At 35.7% G+C, this 23,900-nt stretch overlaps 1 protein-coding gene across 4 annotated transcripts in view; it reads right to left on the bottom strand.

Annotated features, from left to right (window-relative positions):
• nlgn3a (neuroligin 3a) overlaps window positions 1-23,900 on the bottom strand; it is a 610,831-nt gene that overhangs the window by 213,664 nt on the left and 373,267 nt on the right. For all 4 annotated transcript variants that reach the window (XM_039765814.1, XM_039765816.1, XM_039765817.1 and 1 more), the window contains one exon: window positions 17,120-17,269. In XM_039765814.1, the coding sequence (XP_039621748.1) occupies window positions 17,120-17,269 (150 nt within the window). The remainder of the gene's footprint in view (window positions 1-17,119; window positions 17,270-23,900) is intronic.

Here is a 23,900-nt window from a genome sequence, read left to right as displayed (position 1 = left end):
ACATGTAGACACAGTTGGAAACTTGTTAAGGGTAAATTTCACACAAACATTAGGAAGTTTTTCTTTACATAAAGAACAATAGGCATTTCAAATAAGCTACCAAGTAGTGTAGTAGACAGTAAGATTTTTGGGTCTTTCATAACTCAACTTGATGTTTTTTTGAAAGAAAATACTGGATAGGACTGGCAAGCTTTGTTGGGCTAAATGGCCTGTTCTCGTCTTGATTGTTCTAATGTTCAACAAGGATGCTGCATTTGAAAGGCAAGAAACTATGTAAAGAGTTAAAGAGTCTCTAACAGATCTTTAGTCCCTTCTTGTGTTTCCTTTAAGCGCCTGTGTGGGGCTGAATTTTGTTGCCGATTAAATGTGGTTCTAGCAACTGCCCCAAACATTATCTTTCAGTTGTCTCTAATATCTTCCATATACTAAATATGCACAAAGCACCCCTAGAGTGTGTAAGTGTCAGTGAGTGCATAAATGTGCCATGATCTTTTTAAATTATAATTGTTATGTGCCTAGGTTCAGCCTCTGGGTGAGGATCAGATTGTGTAGAAGCCCAAAGTTACTGAAAGGCTTTGTGTGAATCAATAGAGGGAAACCTTTTCTTTTATAAGTATGTATACATGATTTATTTACTCTGACTTATCTGTTGAACTTTACAAATCAAATAAAGTTTTGCACCTTTCTTAGAGGAAATGTTACCTCTTATAATTAAACTATAAAACTGGACATAAATGAAGCAGAAAAGAATTTAAGGAACCTGACCTTGCTTATCAAACCAATGTATAATCACAACCGTAAAAAGGGTAAGTGCAGCAGTGCCCTGTGAAAAATACAGTAATAAGCAAGTTCACATTTACAGAATGACCTCTTTGTAAAATGAACTTCATTCTTATTTTTATTCTATTATTCTTCTGTTTCCTTGCATACTTCTTGTCCTTTGCTATCATCGGCAAAATGTTCAAACAAATTCACTTCCTAGCATTGCATAGACAGATTTGTTCTTACTCAAAAATAAGAAAGAACAAAAAGATACCAGCTATGTGCACTGCCAGTGGCTGCTTTTACAAAAAAACTCTTTGAAGATCCAGTAAATAAATGCTGCAAAAATACAGTAAAGTGCTCTTTTCCCAAATTCAGACAAAACAGCATTATTTGACTGATTATTGCTTTGTGAAATATAATATGTTTGTGAGTTGGTATTATAAAACCCATTGCTTAGATGTACTGTGCATCATTATACAATAATAGGTATCTAGTCTGAACAAGCTACACATTTGGAATTATTATAAAAGATGTGTGCCTATATAATCTTGTCCTGCTGAGCAGTGTTCAATTTTCATGATGTACATGTAATAACCAGTAAAAATGTTCAGCTCTTTGAATAATATGATAGAAATGCAAAAAATGTTAGCTGCTTTGTTATGTGTCACCTTTCTTGTGTCTTAATAAGGTGGAATACCCTCTGCCTACCCTCTACATACTCTGACATCCCATCAATCTGCTTTACAATGTTTGCTTGTTATCTGAGCACCAAATCTGAACCTTGTAAAGCACTGTAAGTCTGCTTTTATTAATTATTTTGATTTACTTAGATTTGACAGACTATACTGCTCTAGATCACTAGATATACATTTATTTACTTCCAATTCAGTGCTAATATGCGTGTGGGTATGGATATGTGTAAGTTTGTTTGCATGTATGTATTTGAAAATCAAATTGATCATATAGTTGGATACAAAGTAGAAAGAACTTTTTTTTTTTTTACATTTATATTGCCAGCTGAAATAACCAATAAAAGAACATTTAGTGTGTTAATATTGTGTAATTCCTGCAATATAATGTGTTCTTTCCCCTAACATGTTTGGCTTCATATACCTACTGTATACTTGACAAATCATAAGCAAATACATGTCAAGGAAATAATGAGTGAAACTTGAGTTGCAAACATCTTATTCATTTTCCATTCCTAAAATATGCCATGGTTGGAAGCACTTGTCTGAGATGGCACCATTAACATCAACAAAACCAAGGAACTAGTATTGACTTTCACTGCTCCAGAGAGCATCTATATCCGGTCACTATTCAAGGAAGTGGATGTTGAGGTAAGGCACTCTTACAAGTACTTGGTTGTCTACATCAATGACAGGTTGGACAGAGGAACAATAAAAGAAAGGGCAGAGCAGGCTCTTTTTTATTTTTAGGAGACTGCATTCCATTAATGTTGGAAGTGACATCTTTCACATCGTCTACAACTCTGTGAGGGCCAGTGTGATTTTCTGTGCTTTAGTGGTCTTGTTGGTAATATCATTTCAAGAGAGGCCAACCCAATTAACAAGTTAATTAAAAGGGCAGGCTCAGTTATAGGATGCACTCTGGATCCCCCAGAGGTCATAGAAAAGGTGAGTATAATTATGAACAATGGTGCACATCCTCTGATGCACTAACACTGAGGACTTTCAGCCAATGAGTCATTCAGCAGAAGTGTGTCAAGAAATTCTATGCAAGCTCCTTTTTACCAACAGCAATATGTCTGCATAATCCCTCACTATGACTGCCAAGTCCAAATTTTTCTTTTGTTTTTAAAGTTTTCTTCCTTTATAGTCATTCTGGTTGTGTGTTCAGACCACTGTGTGTGTGTGTGTAGTTATTTATCTACTTATGTATTTATTTATTTATTTAAACAGCTTCTGCAAAAAGCCAGAATTTCCCCTAGGGACAAATAAAGTTCTCTCTATCTATCTATGAAAATCAGTTTGCCTTCCCTGATATTACACAGTCTTATCTTCATTGTACTGCTCTAGGAAAGTCCAGTATTATGTGGTGGTGATTTTATAGTCCAATCCTCTGCATTAGTGTATGATGTTTACTTTGAAAAGCTCATGACACAACCCCTCAGCTGTTTTGTTAACCTGCTTATTCAACTGTAGACAACCAGACTTTTCGATATGTGTTTGAATTCAAAAGACTAAAGAATCAGAATAAATGGTGGAGACAAATAATAAGCCAGTACATAAAACACCTACACATTATATATTAAGTACAGCTTGAAAGTACAAAAAATGTACAAATATACGCTATAAGACTAATCCTAAACAAGGTGCATCATAACCAGTTTTTATATTTTGTCAATGTAACGTGCATGTAGCTGATTGAACTATCCATTCTTTATTCTATAAACTTGTGCTCTGGAGAGCAGAACATCTGTTTAGTGACACTAGCATCTTAAAATTCAGTGCCAGCTGATGATCTCTACAAAGAAACCATTTTTTGCGTCAGTCAGTATATGTTTTGCTGAGCGTCTACAGTAGTACAAAGGGCAGATAACATATGATTAGATATTTTTACCGAGATTATGTATTTCTAAAAGATAAATGCTGTCAATGGGCAGAGGACAGTTGATTCCTTGGTAATGCCACTTTTCTTTTATTAACAGTAATGTCAAAAATACAGCTTATTGGTAAAAATCTATGGATAGCTTTTATAAATTTGTTTTTAGCTCAGTTTGCTAAATACAAGCACTACAACACGAGTATAAATATACAACATAATTTCCTAATTATAGAATAAAAATAAGACAATGTATTTTTTATGACTGCAGCTATTTTATACCTCAAAACATGTAGAAAATGTGCAACTCGATTAAAGCTTCTTTTTGCACTATTGTGTTGAGGTCCACTGTGATTTTGTCACTAATAAGTGCTGTAATGTAATGTTTTATTAATGAGATTACCTCTGACGTAAGCCCTTCAGCCTCTCACAGCTCCAAGGTCTACTATACATTTGTTTCCCAGCCTATGCAATGTCTGTGTAAAATCTGCACACTCTTCATTTTTTTGTATAAGGATTTTCTCCAGGGAATGGTTTACTCTTATATGTTTAAATCATATGTGATGTGTTAGGTTAACTGGGGACTTTAAACTGCTAGATGTGCACAGTAAAAGTTGCAGGTTTATGGTGCCTAGTTTACTGTATGATTATACATCATGTAGGGATTGTAACACCGAAAATAAAGCAAAGAGGAGAAGGAACAACAGTCACATTTGGTTAAGCCCTTTAGGGTTGTATAAAGCACAATATGTAAATAATATCTAAAAGGTTCAACACTGGTTTCTTTGACACTGCTGTAAGAATTGAAAGTAGTCAGGCCACTAAGATATACTGTAAGGTGCAGTATCTCAACAAATGTTGAAGTGTTCCTCGCATTTTGAAAATGTACAGTAATTGCAATTTGTTCCAAATGTAAATCTAGGAAAACTGTGTTTATTTGACCCTAATTTTCACATTTCTCTTTAGAATTAATTCACCATGAAAGGCACTATACAAAATAACAGCTGTACTACTTTTCATTCTGCACAGCTGGATTTATTTCATACTGTATATATAGATGTTTGACATTAAATTCTCTCGGCTACTGCAAATATCTCCAAAGTTACAACATATAGACTACTGGTAGTTTAGGGTCTTGCATAAGCTAGCAAGCTGAGAAACAAGTGATAAACTTAAAAATACTTACTTTCTAGTATACAATACATATGGATTCTATCAACAATGCATAAATAGTAGTATCATTGTCATCACCAATTTATAAGAATATTTTTAAAGACACCTTTATTTTTCTTATTTGTTAGTTTGTGAGCTGCCACTTTGTGATTCTGATTTTCATGGGTGGCATCATTTTGTGTATCTGGTCACTATGATCTTATGTAGTGTCATGTGCATGCACATGGGATGCAGCTTAAGGGTTTTGGTGATGGGAATTACCTGCAAAATCAGGGGCTGGCGCTGTGGTCTTATGTTTTCTCTCTTCCACCTGCAGACCGGAAGACTGACAGTCATTCCACCACTGACACTGCTTTCATTGTCCACCCTCCTGGACACGCCTCTTTATGCAAATGACTATAAAACCCAGGAACTGGCAATTTTGTTCACAGTTCTATTCTGAACTTGCATCTGGAAATTATTGCATGCTACATTAATATGCAACTTTTATTGATTTTATTAAAATCAAATAACATTCCATACAAATAACTCAAATTTAACAAAAAGAGGTTTAAAACAAATCAACCCCTCACCCCTGAGAAAGAGAGCTAGTCCAGCTGAGTAAAACTTAAAGCTACTAAAAATAAGCAAATAGATACATTAATAAATGAATAAAGATAAATGGAGTAAAAGAGGGGAGAGAACCTGCTTCCTCAATTTAAATGCTTATTCTAAAATGTTATTGATTAGATCCTGCCAAGTTTTGAAAAAGTTTTCTATAGATCCTGTAATTAAGAATTAGATTTTTTCCAGTTTCAAATAGTATGTAACATCAGTTACCCACTGAGAGTTAGGATTCTTCCAGTTGAACAAGATACGTCTACGTGCCAGTAGTGTAGTAATGGCAATTACAGTTTGTTTGTCCTTCTCCACTTTAAGCCCATCTGGGAGAACCCAAATACTTCTGTTAGTGGATTAGAAGGGATTGTGACACCAAGGCTGTCTGAAAGGTATTTAAAGATATTGGTCTAGAATGATGTTACATGTGGCCATTGGAGGCCAGAACTTGATTGCAGCTTTCGCAGGTTGGATCTTGCCCTGGAAACATTTTGGACAATTTTAAACAAGACAGATGCACTCGATATATAATTATGAGTTGAATAATTCAATGCTTTGCGCATATGGAGCTCAAGTAAATTCTGTGCATTGCTACTTTCCACTGCTTTTCTAAGATGTAGAGTGAGAGATCCTTTTCCCACTGTTCTCTTGGATCTTTGAAAGGAAGGGACTGTAAAATGGTTTTATATAACACTAGCTAACCCGCGGCGTACCATACGCCGCATAATCAGGCCGTTTTTTAAATGATTTTTAAGCACAGGGAGAAATTTAACATTTGAAAAATCGGTAATGTAATAAATCGGCAAGAAATGCAACATTGTAACAATGCACGGAATGAACCAACACACAGTCGTCCGTGACTGAAAACTGGCGGACCAATTTTGTTGATGTGAGCGAAGGTAATGTAGGCCAATGTTATGTTCTTGGACGTGAATGGCGGTATCTTCTTGAAAAGCTGCAGAAAAGTGAATACGATGTTTGTGCATGAACAATTTAGTGCTGTGTTGACAGTGAAGGGAATTGGAATGAGTTGTGTCGAAGCATTGCTGACAATGTTCACATTGCATAATTCGTTCAGTGGAGTGTGTTTTTAAATGCATGTTGAGAAATCTCTGCACTCGGAACTTTTTTGAACAAACCGTGCATTCAAAGATCTTTTTGGAATGCGTTCGTTCAGCGGAGTGGGTGTGTAAATGTGCTTTGAGATATTTCTGGCGTGTGAAGGTTTTGGAGCAGTGTTGACACTGAAAAGAATTCATCAGGGAATGTGTTTTGAGATGGTTAGTAAGGTATCTGCGTGCGTGAAAGTGTTTGTCGCAAATTTTGCATACAAATGTTTGCGTTGAATGAATCTGCAAATGGTTGTGGAGATCCACCTCACCTGTGAAGTCCTCGTTACAAAATGTGCAATTGAAGATGAGAGTGGAATGAGTTTGTAAGTGTTTTTTGAGAGCGCGAGTTGTCTCGAAACATTGTTGGCAATGTTCACATTGCATCATTCGGTTAGTGTTGTGTTTTTTCAAATGAAGCTTTTGGAACAAAAGGTGCATTGAAAGTCCTGTGTGGAATGCGTGTGTTCAGAGGAATAACAACAACATTTATTTATATAGCACATTTTCATACAAACAGTAGCTCAAAGTGTTTAGTGTTATGAGGGTGTCTTTAAATGTTTTTCAGGAAGAGGAGAGTGGGCAGGTGATGTCACATTAGTGTGGCGAGCAAGTGGGTGTGCACGCTGTGTGCACATACTGACAGAGTCAAAAGATGTCACCAGAAGGTAATCACATGGTTATTTGAGAGGCATGAGAACCTTGTAATGCCCATGATCCAAAGGAACGCTAAAGAGCAGGGATATGAAGAGACGCTGGGCCGGATTGTAAACTCGAGGAGAGGCATGAGGACGTTCTTGAAAGAAAATGTTGATCGTAGCTGGAAGGATTTGGGACATTGCCACAATTTCTGCCTCGCCACCATAGACTCCGGATGTATTTATGTAATCAGCATATTGTTGAGCAGACTGTATAACAATGCCTCTGTGACTAAGAACAACGGACACCACGTCACCGAAGTTATCCCAATGTTGGCAAACAAAGCTAACAGCCATGTTACGAAGTTTGAGAGCAACAGTTTCGTCAATGACATTTCTCCAAAAAAACCCGACTGACAGAAACACATGGGTAGGCAGTGTGAATGCCTAGAGAGCGAGGGTAGAAGCAGGCCGGTGAAAAAGGAGTGTTAGTGGGCAGGGAAACATCTTCCGTATTTCTGCAGGAGCATCTAAGAAGACGCATGTTTGTCGCGGATGCGAATTGCTGTATGTAACGTGTAAAAATTTTTCCATGGTGCACGCGGTCGTGCGTCGTAACCTAAAACTCGGTTTTTAAAGACTGCTTACTTCATTGTGTTTTAACCTCAGTTGTAAAGGATTGTTTTAAAGATCGCATGGGATGCCCCTCGCAAACCGTTTTACACGCTGCATATGGCGATTTACCTCCGCGAGAAACATGCCTCTATGAACAGTCAACGTGCAGGTGCATGTGGCCTCTACGACAGACGAATATAAATGACGCCGTTTAATCTGTGTATTCGCATCCGAGTTGGTGGCCGTGGCTCTGCGAGTTATCGTCGTATCCAATGGTCTTGGAGTTGGTGGCCGTGGCTCCTTCTTGTGTGTGCCATAGGTGTCTTACTTGTCGGCGGCTCAGTGAATCCACGCCCCTTCCGGCGTGCTTTCCATGGTTGTCTTGCCTTAGTGAATTATATATATAGATTACGGAAATGCTGTCTGAGTCCTTAAGACTGATCGATATTTTTTCAGGGCATAGAGGTATTGTAGGTGGGAAGTGAGGGAATTTGCTCAGGTTCTGTTTAACAAAATTTCTAATTTGAAGGTAGTGAAAGAAATGTGTTGCTGGAAAGTTACATTTCGAGTGTAATTGTTCGTAGGATGCAAAGACGTTGTCTATGTACAGATCTCTAAGTGATTTAATCCTGAATGTTTTTCAGACTTTAAAAACTGCATACGTTTGAGAGGGTGGAAAAGGTGGTTCTCATGCAGAGGTGCCACAGATAAAAGCTTCTCTATCTTAAAATACTTCCTACATTGGTCCCATATTCTGAGTGAGTGAAGCACAATTGGGTTGTTAGTATATTGGCAATAACTTGTATTTATTGGGGTGCAAAGCAAGGAATATAAAGAAGTACTACAGGATTTTATGTCTTTTGAGGAATAAGCCTGTGTATGTTCATCTATTTGTGTCCATGTTTTTATAGCTTGTATATTTGCCACACAATAATAAATTTGAAAGATAGGTAGAGCCATGCCACCTTCTGCCTTAGGTCTTTGTAGGGTCGCCTTTTGGATACATGGATGTTTTGAATTCTAAATAAATGAGGTAATGGTTGAAACTTATTTCTTAAAAATGATTTATTGATGTATATTGGAATGTTTTGAAATAAAGTGAGGTGAAGGGTTGACCATCTGTGCAACTCTTGCTTAATTTTTTCCATACAGACGGCAACATTTTATTGATAAAGAGCTTTATGTTTACTTGTGATGTTTATCCCTAGGTATTTAAACTGAGCACACTTTAATTCAAATTGATTCTGAGACCAGAAATCTTTTGGAAATGTATTAGTGCTGTTAGGACTGCAGGCACAGTATTTTGTGGATCTGATATATACGGTACCATATTATCTACATATAAAGAAACTATCTGTTCCAGTTCTTCTCTGATAATCCCCTTTATCTCATAAGCATTTTGACAGTGAATTGCCAGTGGCTCAAAACTAGTGGTGACAAGGGGTACCCTTGTCTGGTACTGCGTTCTAGTTTAAGGTATTCTGAATTAAAGGTGTTAAGACAAACTGAAGCATCTGGATTGGTATACAGTAGTTTGATCCATGCACAAATGTTCGGGCCAAACCCATATTTCTCCAATGTAGTGAAAAGTTAGTTCCATTAGACCATAACAAATGCTTTTTCTGCATCCAACGATAATAATATCTCCAGGGTGTTTGACTTTGTGGTTGAATATATTACATTAAACAGGCGTCGAAGATTGGAAGCTAAGTGTCTGCCTTTAATAAATCCAGTTTGGTCATGTGTTATTACTGAAGGCAGTACTTTCTCCATCCTTCTACCTAGGACTTTGGAAAGTATCTTAAAATCATTATTCAGAAGTGAAACTTGTCTGTATGATGCACATTGTAATAAGTCCTTATTTTGTTTAGGAAAGCCGATAATTAATACTTGGCAAAAAGTTTGAGATTAAATTTTATTTTCTCTAGCTTCTGTAAATGTTGTTAATAGAAGGGCAGCTAGCTGAGTTGAGAATTTCTTATAAAATTTGGCAGGGAAGCCATCAGGGCCTGCTGCTTTCCCACTTTGAAGTGAGTTTATAATATCTAGTAATTCTGAGGTTTATCCAATTCCTCTGCACTAAGAGTATCTATTTGTGGTATCTGTAATTGATCCAGAAAAGCATTAGATTGTGTCTTGTCTTCTTTGAACTCAATAGAATATAAAGATTTATAGTAGTCTCTAAATGTGTGCATTATATTTTTTATGGTAAACGATTTTGTCCCTGTTTGTGTTGGTGATTACTAGAATTCCATTGCAAACTTCTTGCTTGTGGATTTGTTGAGCTAAGATCTTATTAGCTTTCTCTCCATGTTCATAATAATGATGTCTTGATTTAAATATGAGTTGTTCAGTTTCTTTAGTTGCTAAGAGGTTGAGTTTTGTGATTGATGTGGCACAGGACCTATAACTTACAGTAGCCACATTATATACAATTACAAGGCTAAAATAGTGTTCGGATGTTGTTGCAAAATTAAGGTCTAGTAAGAGACTAAGTTCTTGCGCACATAGTTTTTCAAAGTTTGTTTTTTTTAAGTGACTATGGTTTTGTGAACTCTTTAAACATAGATGTTCCATCTCTGATTGTTTACCTTAACAAACCTGGCTGCGTCTGAAGATTCTTTTGTTTAAACTTCAATATACTGTCGCTCAATTCATAACAAATACCGGCTTTTGAACCTTTAAAATTTTTGACAGGCACAATATATCTGCATCCTAGTAAACGATCACATTTCAGCAAAAAGTAGCACCTTCCTTTATGGAATAACTCACCTATCCATCTATTTTTGCAATCTGATTAATCCAATGCATGATAATGATCTATACAATGTAGGAAACGATGGCAGATGTTAGGCATCAAATGGAAACCCACATTCTTTCAAACTGGGTTGGCTAACACATTCACCTATGGGATATGGAAAAAGTAATACCACCATTAGAATATCCACACTGAACATGCATTCTCTGCAAAGCAACAGTATGGCGGTAATCACTACACCATCATAATGTACTTAGACAAATCATAAGTTAAATTTAATTAAATTATACAATTGTTTAAAAATCTGCAGTGGGTTGGCGCCCTGCCCAGGATTGGTTCCTGCCTTGTGCCCTGTGTTGGCTGGGATTGGCTCCAGCAGACCCCCGTGACCCAGTGTTTGGATTCAGCAGGTTGGAAAATGGATGGATGGATGGATTGTTTAAAAATGGAGTGATGACTATAATCTACCTTGTGTCATTTTTTATCATTTGTTTTTACCATAATATTAAAAACTGCTTTTGGTAATGCTTTTACGATATGTGTGTTATTATCTAGAAATATCTTCATAATTTATTTTTAAATGGGAATTTTGTACAGAGCCCAGCAAATTGCATTAATGATTTTTTTTTTTCAGAAAATTTTGTCAGTGAAATGTTTATTGATTGTGCTAATAATAGGAACAGGTCAGCTAGAATATTTGAGTATGACAACGTTACAGTAGTTATCTTTTCTTTTCATAAAACTCAGATGGCATACAGAATAATGCTGGTTTGCTGAAGTTAACTGAAACTGTTTGTCTAGTGTAACTACCATTTCTAGGTTTTTAAATTAACAATAAAATGTTAGTAAATGAGGGTGAAGAAGTCTGTAAAGTTAACCAACAGATCACTGGCACAATACTGATGGCATTCTACCAAAAAACAGAGGTTAAGCTAATCTTTTTACACAGCTACCCTCATAGCCATGAATGCAGTATTTTAACCAAAAGATTAAAATGGCCAATGGCTAGAATGAGGTCCTTCCCAACTGCCCAGCTGTAATATATACAAGGCATAGCCCAACGACAGCAGGCCCATTATTAGAACCAATGCAGGCTAAGATTTTTTATTTTGGTTGGCTATTGAGCATGTGAGAGTTCTCTCTCTATAAATGCATACTATTCAAAATTATAACTGGTTAAACAAACTATATATTTTCTTACAAGGTGCATATTATCGCCATGGTTCACTGCACTTCATTTCTTAAGAAACAAAAAATACTATGGTAGTCTAAAAAATACTTCTTCTAATGGTCAATTTAAATCTTTGGTACCTGCAGTGTTAGAAAAGATTCAGTAGTTTAAAGACACTCAATTTGGCAAGGAGGATTTATACAGATTTTGACCTTTGTTATATTTTTGAATCAAAATTAGGTTGCAAATCTACTATGCCATGTTAATAATATGCAGTTTACCCTTTCAAAGTCATTAAAAAGTAATTTTTAAAAGATTTCATTCACCAATATGAAACTGCAGAAATGTCCATCAAAGTGAGAATAAAAAATACATCTGCCTAAAATAACACAAGAGTGCATGATTCTTCATTGTCAGTTGTTGACCAGACATCTTAAAATTTATGTCTAAATATATAATAGCAGGATATTTTCAAACCATGTATATCGAGATGGGTTTTAAATGCAATTCAAAGTACCTTCTTCATTTTGGCACAGAAAGACACTTTGTTAATTTTTAATGTGCCTGGAAGTGGTAATTAAGTCATCCCCACAGGATAGTGAAATTGACATGCTCTGGAGAGCAGATGAGTAATCATGTTTATGAAGAGAAGTGATAAAAGGTACTCTTTTGTTTCTAAAATTTTTTGCACAGCATTAAATATATATACAATTTCTGTAGAGTTGAGTTGTAAAGAACATTTTTTTAAATCTTTATTAATATTGATTACTAACAAAAAATACATTTGCAGGGAAGGTTTTTTTTTTTATATATATACTTTTTTAATGCCGAGGGGAAATTCTCTTTTCACATGACCTTTGGAGGTGAAAGTGCACGCTCAGCCACCGTACAGCAATTTTCTGGTTAATGGTCTTGCTTAAGGGCCCAACGGAGCAGGGTCCCATCAGGCAGCAATGGGATTTGAACCAGCAACCTTCCAGATACCAACGCAGACCCTTGGCCTCTGAGCTATACTGCTGAGTTTTATTAAGTCTACCAAGTCATATTAAGTCTACTAAATATTTTGTATTATTATTAAACGTTAAAAAGTAATGATGGAAACATTTATAAATAAAGAAACGTTCTATTGAGAATGAAAACATATCTAACCTTGCTATTTTGCAATGTTGTTTTTAATTTAAGCATTTAAAAAAATGTTTTCACACTTTGTGACCGAAGCAAGAGAAATAAAATGTTGACAACATCAGAAACTTTTCAGGACCCTAAACAGAAAGTTTAAATGTTGTGACAGTCAGATCTCTAAATTCTTTCATATTATCCTGCGGGAAAAGACAAATAATTCCTTTTTAACAGCATATCCTTTGATCTAGGATCATGTCAAAAACCTCAGTGTGTGCTTCACAGAACTTTGCTGGAGTGTGATACCATTATGAACTACATATGTAACTTCATGGGTGCTTTTGTAATATATATTTTACAGTTAATTTACCCACTTAATGTAAAAGTTGTCCCTAGGCCTGTTTCAGCTCAAATTATTAATTGCTTTTCATTTCTAAAATACTAATTACAGTATTACATGTTGCCTACAGAAGATGTTCCTCTTCATTTGTTCCAGTATCTTAAAATTGTTTCCAATTAGACTACTGAATATGCTATATGTACTGCAAAGGAGCGTACTTTATCAGATTTGGCTTATAAAACCTGATTTTTATCTTCCTTTGACACTGTTATCTGGCAGTCTTACTACTTTGCTAAAATAAGTTGTGTATTATTTTGGTTTAGTGCCTTGTTTTTGGTACACTGCCTTATTAGGAACATCTGGCTCAAATCAATGTTGCTTGATAAGAAGTTCTCATGTTACTGAAGTCAGACTATAATTTGTGATGTTCTCTGTGAAGATTCAAAGCACACATTCTCCATTATCTGCAAATGTCACCTTCATTTTAAAATTACTTGTTTTCTAATTAATGAATCAGATAGTCAGGAATAAATAAAGCAATACAAAGACTGCAATATGTAAAATTAACTGACAGAAAGTGAATTCTGTATAATTCTCCTTATGTTCTGGTGCACACATCTTCATATCTACTGTATGGAAGTATATGTTAAGGCTTCCAAATGTGACTAGCTAATTTAATGCATTTATTTCATTTTCAATGTTATGTTTAAGGCATTATATCAATTTACATTCCTAAACAATTTCCACTATTCATGCAAATTTTTCTCTAAAAACTACCCAATGCATATATTAATATAGTATTAATGTTTAACTGGTTTTCCTAGAATTGCATCTAGCCTTGAGTTTTAGAAAAACTGGTAAAAGTGAAGCTAAACATTGCAAACTTTGCAAACAATACCATGAATTTATCAGAAAGGTATGGTGTAGTCTATAACTCCAAATCCAACTCAGTTGACTCAACCACATAGCTGTATGTGGAGTATAGGTATATTTTTAATTACTTAGTCCTCTTCCTAGGAGTCAATATGAACCACAAAGAGAGGCTGCATGTGGTGCAAAGCATTTTACTATCTTTAGAGTGGTAAATTACATCACATCCTTTCTACAAACTTCATGGAACTCACTTTTATGTTTCTGATTAAAATGAGTAAATGGCGGTATCCCATTGACTTGCTGCTAGGTGAGGAAATGGTAGCCTGGTCCTGCATAGTTGACGAAGGACAGTCTTATAACCACACAGCTGTAATTGTATGGATGGTAAGGTCATTTCTTTGTAATTCTACTTTTGCAATGTATACGCATATATTTTACAATTGTGCATGTTTGTGCATTGATTATTACCAGAGACAAGTGCATTTTTAATCTATTCATTACTTTGTGGGGATAACTTTGCAGCTGTAATATTGCTTTTGAGTGTAGTGTCAATTCACTTAAGAAATTATCCTGGGTGATTTTCACTCAAACCATGCAGAAAGGTCTAAGACTGACCTTCATTCTGGAGTAAAATACAGACTTGTGCATTTTAACTTGCTACACAATTTGCTCTGAAATGGCAACATTTTGCTGTTCGCCCCCAAGACTTCATGAAAGACAAAAATCTAGAAAATTTCTGAAGTTCTGAATCATTGTTTTTGATTGATCATATTTATACACTTAAGCAAATGTTTAATCAATGTGATTGAACGGTACTTGTCCGTAATGTTTACCTGAAACAGTAAATATTACAAAGTCTGTTAGATTTCCTGTGTCGCTTTTTTGTTTTCCTTTAGACAAGAAAGGATTTTTAATGAATGAAAAAGGTAATCAGAACAAAGTGGTTTCCTTGTATAAAGGACAATTCATTGAATTATTTCTATGCCATATAAATAATGTACATCAGATGCCAGCATATGTAGTATTACACTGAATACTACTTTTGCAAGTAAACACGGGAATAAACACATTTAAAATTCGTATTCATATATATGCACAAATAGAGCTCAGTAATTAAAAAATAATAATGTTATAACATTCAGATAAGTATAAGCATTTTACTCGGCAGAATGTGTTTGTAACACTGCAAGGGGGGTTGCTTGCTTTTTCCATTATAAACCAACCTCTTCACAGATGCACCTTCCTGTAATTAAGGAAAAAGAAGTGCCATTCAGCAGCTTAACACATGGTTTATGTAGGAAATGTGACTTTTTTACTGTACTGAGTAGACAACAAAGCCAAAACTTTGACCTAATCAGAATTTTTTCACACTGCTTTTTGACAGCTGTACCACTGATGCTAGCAGGTCACCTATTTTAAAATATTGTTAGTTGAAAACATTTATAGCACCAAAATATACATATATATTTGTTTCCCTAAAAACAACAAGAGGAGTGAAACTATTTTCCCCAAAGCAATGAAACATGGAATGAAATTGTGTACTACTTACATTCTAGATACCAGCCATGCCACAGAACATGTTAGGAGTGCATGCTTTGTACATTTTGGTTTTTTTTTTTGTATCTATACACAGTAATTTTCAGTTCTGATTTCTTATTTCCTTTGCTTTTTTTTCAGCAACAATTACAGCAGAAATATATTATTTTTTACATTTGTATTCATTAATTAACTGATTAAGCTGTTTTGATTTTTTAGAATCCTTCGTCTTTCAATAGCCACTGTTATTTAGACCATTTTTAGGAAAAAAAAAAAGATTTTGACATTTCAGTCTGTGATTTCAATTCTAGTTAAGTCCTCCCAAAATTAAAAAAGTTGTGTCATAAAAACTTGTGTCCTTTATGTTTAACACTGCCAGCTAATAAAGTGAAAGAACTTCACAATTTCTGCTACCCACAAGATATATATTTTTTGCTGGTGCTTTCAGTCTATTCCACCAAAAACATTTTCAGTATGCTGCCAGTATCACATTAAATAATGTCAGCACCAGCAGATCCAATGGGTGGAATGAAAAAGGACAACGATACACACAAAAACAAATCAAAATATGCTCAAATAGCTAAAAATTCTAACAACATCGCTTTCAAATAAATGTGAGATTTACTGTGAATGGGGGTCCTTCATATAGTAGATACTTTGATTCAGTCACTGAATTTGGCTACTAATGCATACAACTGAAGATTACATATTGTGTTAAATGGGTAAGATTCACGATAGTTTTAACTTTAAATCAACATTAAACAATATACTGGACCACACTGGATATAGTGTTCTATTGGTGTGGTTTCAAGCATAAAGTTCATGTTTCTGTGTAAGCTACCCAAAAACATTTTGAAAATACACTTTCTTCATTATAGGCTTTGCAGGGCGTTTGGGTTTACTTTGGCCATAATGCTCACATGGTAAGGATTAACTCTGAATTATATATTAGTCCAACTCAAGAATCACGTACAATTAACCTAATATCTACTATATATTTTTAGGATTTTGAAGGAAAGTGAAGTACAGTAGTTACAAAAAATAAAATAAAAACACAGAGAAGAAGCAAATTCAACAAGGACAAAACACTGGACAGGAATCGTTATGTAACTGTAGTGCCAGTATTTGAAACAATGTGTAGAATTTAACTTTTTTTTTTAAATGCTACAGTCCCTAGGATAATACAGAAATGCATGTCAAAGTCTAAAGAATACTACTAGCATTTTATCCTGAATTGCATGAGTTGCTTGTTTTTGATTTATTAAAAAAGTTGAAAATAACAAAAAATATGAATTTGCTTTCCTACATGTAAGGATAACTAACAGATGTAGACTGAAGAAATGGGATAGTACACATCCTTGGGTGAGGTCACTTGTGTCATAAACTTTATTTAATGTTCCGTGTGCAATATGTATCATCACAAAGCGTAAAGGATATGTACTGTAGCAGCTGCTACAGAGTTAAGAAAAGACTAAATTAATTATAAGGGAATGTCCAGCTCCAGTAGCTTAGTCTCTTCACTCTTGACAACAGAGAAGTGGCAGTCAAATATTCAAAATCCTGAAAGTTATTTCAGCAAGTTTTCAAAACAACAACAGCAACTAGTGACAAAATGTTTGGTTCAAGAATCCCCCCCGAGTATATCTGAGCACATATTTGAACAAAAATGTCTCCAAGCTGGTGTCATTGTTTGAAAGAAAATACTGAGAGCAGAATTCACATGAAGCTCAGAATTACGTTTCCACGTTAAGTCATTACATTTATTGTAAGATAAGCTTAAAAAGTCTGTTTAATATAGCTATTATTTATTATATCATATCAGAAGTTACAATTAAAATGAAAAATCCCAGATATACTTACCTAGTACTCCAACCCTGTAGTTTAGGGTAATGACTATGACATTTCCATAACTGGCCAGAACACTTCCATCAATCATATTTCCAGTTCCCTCCATGTAGGATCCTCCATGGATATAGACCATCACAGGTTTGGCACCAGTGTCTCGGATGTCTGCAAGAGTTGCAACCATTAACACATTCACTGGTAGTCAAAGACAAGTGATCAAACATTAGGCAATATAAAAAATAACATCATAAATTAAAATAGAAATATCAGATACCAGGTAGAGAGAATGAGTTTTATTTAAATTCGAAATTTTAGTCCAGGCAAAGCTAACTTGCCTGATGGAAGTACAAGAGCAGCTGCTCTTTAAAGCCTCAATCTCTCAGATAAATGGGCAGATTTTATAAGAGAAATAATTTTAAAAACTTGAACGTTTAATCCCGTTGGCAATGTACAGAATACTGTATATGAGCTGCAAGGTTTTTAAAAATGTCCTTGTTTTATTAGCAATGTCATTTAATATCTTATTCCCCAAGTACAGTGACAGCTGCAGAAAAAAGACATTACTGCAAAAACAACATGAAAACCCCTCTTTAAGGGGACAAGAAACGGGTGCGTAATCTTAAAATGAATAGTGGATTTAATAAGAACACAAACTAATGTCTCTCAATCTCTGCATAATATGAACTTTGAGTAATATCTTTTCTATTAAAATTAATAGCACAATTTTAATAAACAAAACTTTTCTGGTTAACGTGCCTTTTTAAAAGATAACAATAAATAGCCTCCAAACCCCCCACCCTCCCCCTTACCACACTCTGAGAAACATAAAATAAATTACATTACTTCTTTGATTTGAATTTCATCATGGAACCATCAGGAAGCCACAAAAACCTACAACATGACGCAGAAATTCACAAAGACATACAACACACATGTTCTTCAAAACAATGGAGAGCTGGAATATGTTTACATTCCAGCTTACATTTTCCAAAGGTTAGATATATACAAAATTTTAAACTTGGAAAAACATTCCAACACAAATGACCATGAAGATAGTGCCTTTTCACTATCAGTTAATGGTGTTAAAGGTTACCTTGCCTCCTGCTCTTGCCTGTACTTATTTTTGGCTCACATTCTTTCTTGGCCTGATATCTGATATTGCCTTGCACAAGGACCAAAACATACATCACCACAAACACTTTCACACTAAGGCACATCACAAATGCATGGAAAACACAAAAATGGAAAATCCACTAATGTGTCTTGTAACAGCACCCAAAATTAGTATTAAAAATAATGCAACAAATGCATGAACATAAACACTAAGGACAAAGAGAAGGAGAGAGAAAGAGAAAGAGAGAGAGAGACACGGATTAGTTATGTCAGGGGTATGCAAATTTGCTGCCTTTATCGCTGATTTACACTCACAGTCCAGCTTGAATTCCTGCAAAGTAATGTTACTTATATATAAAGATACATATATTATATGCAGATGTGTAGAAACGTGTCACTTTTGCATGCACATCAAACACAAATAAATTTAGAAAACTTTTATACTGAAGCATCCCTTAATATGATACAGTATATGCTGTAAAATAACTAAAAATATCATGGTAGCAAATAACAATGAATTTAAATATTTTGATAACTTTATTGATACGTAGTGTAGTTATACATTTTTACACAAGGCTATGGAACTGAAAAATATATATACATGGACAAATAAGAATATACCACAACACACCAGGTGTGCCAATACACAAATGGCTCATTTCAATGTGCGAAACACAAGTCAATATGGATGCCAACATTTCTATTCACCATTTCCACAAAGCCTCATGGTGAACTTTCCTGGAAATAAACAAGTTGATTGACTTTTGTCCTTATAATGAATGCAAAGAGATAAATAGATGCTCAGGTCTACATTTCTAGTGGGGATCACTTCAATCAGAAGATAAACTAATTGTCAATTCAAAACAGCATATTAAAAATCCTTTTAATGATCTTATGTACACTACAAGGCACTTTACACAAAATACTCTTCATGTAACAATCACAGAAAAACGTGAACTTTACATAAACTAACACTAATGGGTTCTGAAATTTTTCAGGTAAGGAAGACTAAAGTTTCGAGAGAAAGTAATTATGCTCACTAATTTTGGTGGCGGAAAGTGGTGATGGGTTGCATGTTGATTAGCACGTGTAGGTTAAGAAGGTTCGCTGTACTCTGTACGTGACAATAATGACCCTAAAATCTATAAAGTAATATTTACCTTTTCATATTTGTTGCTTGTACGGATATTGCCTTTTTAACAAAGGCCATGTTTACATTTTTTTAAACAATAAATATAATTGCACACACCTTTTTTATTTTGCTTTAATGAAACAAAATGTGGCTGTATTTAAAATGATGAAGATCTAATAACAGTATATGTAGTGGAAGTAAATTTATCTCTGTGTTGTACCATGGCTGGTGTGTTTGGTTCCCTTCTGGAAGCTAATGAAGATGAAATAAAAATTACTGATTAACTTCTGTTAGACAAGAACTGAGTCACTGACTGACAGCAACTGCTTCAGGCCATAATCAGTTTTTTTATTGATTGATGGAAATAATGGTGGTGGAAAAGAAAAGCTGCTTGAGAGCTCTGGCACAATGACCCATGGAGATCTAGTCTGAAATGTCTACTGGAGGTATTCCTAATTTTAGAAATGACCTTAGATGGAGGTTTACAGTCACTGAAGGGCAGAGAGGTAAATGAGTATGGAGTCAGGAGGGCAGTTCGGGGTGAAGAATCAATGAGGAGAAAGAAACTTGTTAAGAGTAAGAGTCTGTGATAGATGGATCGAGGAAGATGGCAAAGGAAAGGCATTGCTTTGGTGTGGCACTTGAGTGCTGGGCAAGTGGACAATTCCACTTTTTTGACATTTTCTGTACATAAAGTTTTCCTAATGTATTCCAGATGCAGAAAGACTCTGGGTGAGTGTCCCCTTGTAATTGTATGCATTGTTTTTTTGCAGTCAATATCAGAATATTGCAGCAATAAGGATTATAAATATGTCATTCTCACTGCAGCATCCTTTTAAATTCATTAACACTAGAAAGGGGCCGCATTAAATTCCCTTGCACCTTGTTGGTAGCGTCTTTGTTTTGCAAATGTGTCAATCAGCACAGGCAGCAAGCAGCCTGCTCACTCATCCCCCGCCAAGGTAGCTGAAGTTGGACTCAAAATTCTCAGAGCTGAAGGGTGTATATCTGGGAGTTCGGTGCCTGGAGTTGTATAGGATAAATAATATGTTGTTACTTGAAATACATACATTTAATGTGTGTTACGTGTCTGCAATGATTGGTGTAAATGTAGGTTGATGGGAAATGTGAGTCAAGAAATGTTAAACACATAACTAAAACAAAAACTTTTTTATGTTATAGTAGTAATGACAAAATGCTGACGTGAAGTATATAATGTGTGAAGACTGAAGTCCAAATATCAAATAAACACTTTCACAAAAGGTATAACAAAACAAGTGTGCTTTTATTTAAGAATATAACCGAAGAAAAAGAAATAGCATCTATGCGATAGCGTTTTTAATAGCATGAGCATATCATCTGTTTTCTTATATAACAAATTATAAATGTATATCTTTTGATGCAAGGAAACTTCAGGATTGTGATGCGTTTCAGTTTATATCAAATCATTTTTTAGTGACACTGTTTATTTGGTTTACAACATCATACACTGCATTTGTAAAACTGAGGTTCTTACATTAGCAGTGTTGACTCTTACAGACAAACATTACATAAATATTATGCTACTATACAATAAACAAAGTGGCCAGTGTTCAAAGTTTTCATTATAATTTCTTACACTTTCAACTTTATACAGGCTTTTCATAACAGAAAAGTACATCTTTTTATTTAACAGGTTTACTGGCATGAAAACTAATTATTCTGTTCTCATAAATAAAATCATGATTAAAGACAGAATATTTTTCTGTATTATTCACTTATTGCTATGTTTTTAGCTGTGAGTTTAAGTAAGCCAAACTAATAGCTTAAGAATATGACTGACTGGAGAGATGCACAAGAATTGTATCTCACTTCTGTTTGTATACTAATGATAGCCTGCTTTTCAAGATCACTTTTTGGTTGTGGTACATGACTCAATGACATCAGTCCATGGATATACAGCACGATAACTTCCTACAATAAAATACTCTAGGAAAAAGATTTACTTCTTGTTTGAAAACCAGCTGAAGTCAAAGAGATTGATAATATTTTGCTGACCCCAGATTGTTCCAACATGCCCCATTATCTTCCAGTCTTATAGTCATAACTGAGAGAATGCTGTATGAACCACCACATGGCTGCAATCAAAATTTTATTGTATGATTTCTAAACCATTTTAGATTCTAATCCTGCCTCCCCATGCTGTACACTTTGACTTGCCTTCATTGCACTTCACTGCACAGCAAGTGGTTTTCTGCACAAATTACTGGCAAATTACAACAGATCTGAAGTGCAGCTTCCTGTGTACTGAATTGGATCAAATGCAGTGACTACATCTCCCTTGTCTTGGTTACACACAATATGCTTTCAGAGTTATATTCATTTTCAAATATTTGTTCTTTTCCACAGTTCCTCCGAAGTTCCACGGTACTACTCATGGCAAAGGCTAATTAATCTTTGTTGCATGTCCCCTACGGAGGTCTCTCCCTAGTTCTATCTTTATGGCCCCATTGGACATACAGTTAAAATTGCGATTACAAACACATCTTTTCTACATTTGCAGTTGATAGATCCCTGTGCTTAATTCTTTTAAAGCTAATTCCTTCCTCTTTCTTCTTCCTCTTCATCTTTTCCTGCTTCTTTGTAGAGTTGATGTGCTTAATCAACCCTCTCCGAACAGCTTGGTCCTGCACCTCCTTGCCAGTCAAAAATTTTTTCTTCAAGTCTTCTTTTACTTTATCTGTCCACCTCCACTTTGGCCATCCTCCCTTTCTCTTTCCCTGTACTTCCATTCCCATCATTCTATTCCCCATGATGTCATTATCTCTCCTCATTCCATATCCATACCACTTCAGGCTAATTTCTAATACTTTGATAGATATCTCTTCCACTTTTGTTGTATTTCTGATGGTCTCATTTATTATTCTGTCCTTTTTTGTAACTCCATACGTCCATCTAAACGTAATCATATCTGCCATATCTGACTTCTTCTCCTGTTCTCCATTTACTGCCCATGTCTCTGCTTCATACATCATTGTTGGTCTGATGACTGTCTTAAAAACTTTACCTTCAACCTTAATTCTTTGATCACACAATACTAATGATACCTTCATAAAATTGTTCCATCTACACTGCAGTCTATGGGTTATTTTTGCAATGTAAATTTTCATCTTGGGCTATCACTGATCCTTTCTAATTCTTTCCTCTTCACAGTACAATATTGTTGGCTCTAGCTTGATATTAATTTGTATCACTAATCAACTCTTACAGATACTTAATGTAGTTGTTTTATATTTTGGTTTGAAGACAGCAAATTAACAAGCTCCATCATGAGACTCAGTGGTTCTCAATGATTTACTATACTTTACATAATTAGTTTAATTATTTTGTTCACTCATTTAATCACTACTCTAATTCCCTTGCATGTTATGTTTTGTACTGCATTCTTATTTGATCTGTAAAGCACCACATGATGCTTTACAAATGGGATACAAAATTGTACAAAATTAAAATCTGATCTGTCACTTCACACTCTTTCATACAATGAGTTTCCTATAAATTTTGACATGACAAAGTCCCAGGAAAGATAAAGGACAGTGGAGTTAATTATCTAGTAAAGGCTGGGACCACATTTTATCTGAACATGCTCAAGCACGACAGTGGTGTTATCGGGGGTTGTACTGGGGACTTTATCCTGGCAGTTTTAATAAGGCTATCATCTCCCCAGGAGCAAGTCCAGAGATGGATTAGAAATTAAGTCCTTTGATAGCAAAGGACAATAAAAGAAAGAGGCGCATGACAGGAGGATTTAGTGCTGTAGAGGCAGACAACCTCCATCCGCTTATTTCCGCTTATCTGAGATCGGTTCGCGGAGGCAGCAGCTTGAGCAGAGATGCCCAGACTTGCCTCTCCCCGGCCACTTCTTCTAGCCCTTCTGGGGAAATCCTGAGGCGTTCCCAGACAAGCTAGGAGACATAGTCCCTCCAGTGTGTCCTGGGTCTTCCCCGGGGCCTCCTCCCGGTTAGATGTTCCCAGAATACCTTACCAGGGAGGCAACCTGATCAGATACCCGAGCCACCTCATCTGACTCCTCTCGATGTGGAGGAGCAGCGGCTCTACTCTGAGCCCCTCTCGGATGAAAGAGCTTCTCACCCTATCTTTAAGGGAAAGCCCAGACACCCTGTGGAGGAAACTCATTTCAGCCGCTTGTATTTGTGATCTAGTTCTTTCGGTCACTACCCATAGCTCATGACCATAGGTGAGGGTAGGAACATAGATCAACTGCTAAACTGAGAGCTTTGCCTTACGGTTCACCACGACAGACCGATGCAGAGCCCGCATCACTGCGGATGCCGCACCGATCCGCCTGTCAATCTCACACTCCATTCTTCCCTCACTTGTGAACAAGACCCCGAGATACTTAAACTCCGCCACTTGGGGCAGGATCTCGCTCCCAACCCTGAGAGGGCACTCCACCCTTTTCCAGCTGAGGACCATAATCTCGATTTGGAGTTGCTGATTCTCATCCCAGCTGCTTCACACTCAGCTGCGGACTGATCCAAAGAGAGCTGA

The sequence above is a fragment of the Polypterus senegalus genome, chromosome 10 (genome assembly GCF_016835505.1).
Source record: "Polypterus senegalus isolate Bchr_013 chromosome 10, ASM1683550v1, whole genome shotgun sequence".
Lineage (NCBI taxonomy): Eukaryota > Metazoa > Chordata > Cladistia > Polypteriformes > Polypteridae > Polypterus > Polypterus senegalus.
Note: the sequence above shows the minus strand (reverse complement) of the source record. Positions and strands in the feature narration are given on the sequence as shown.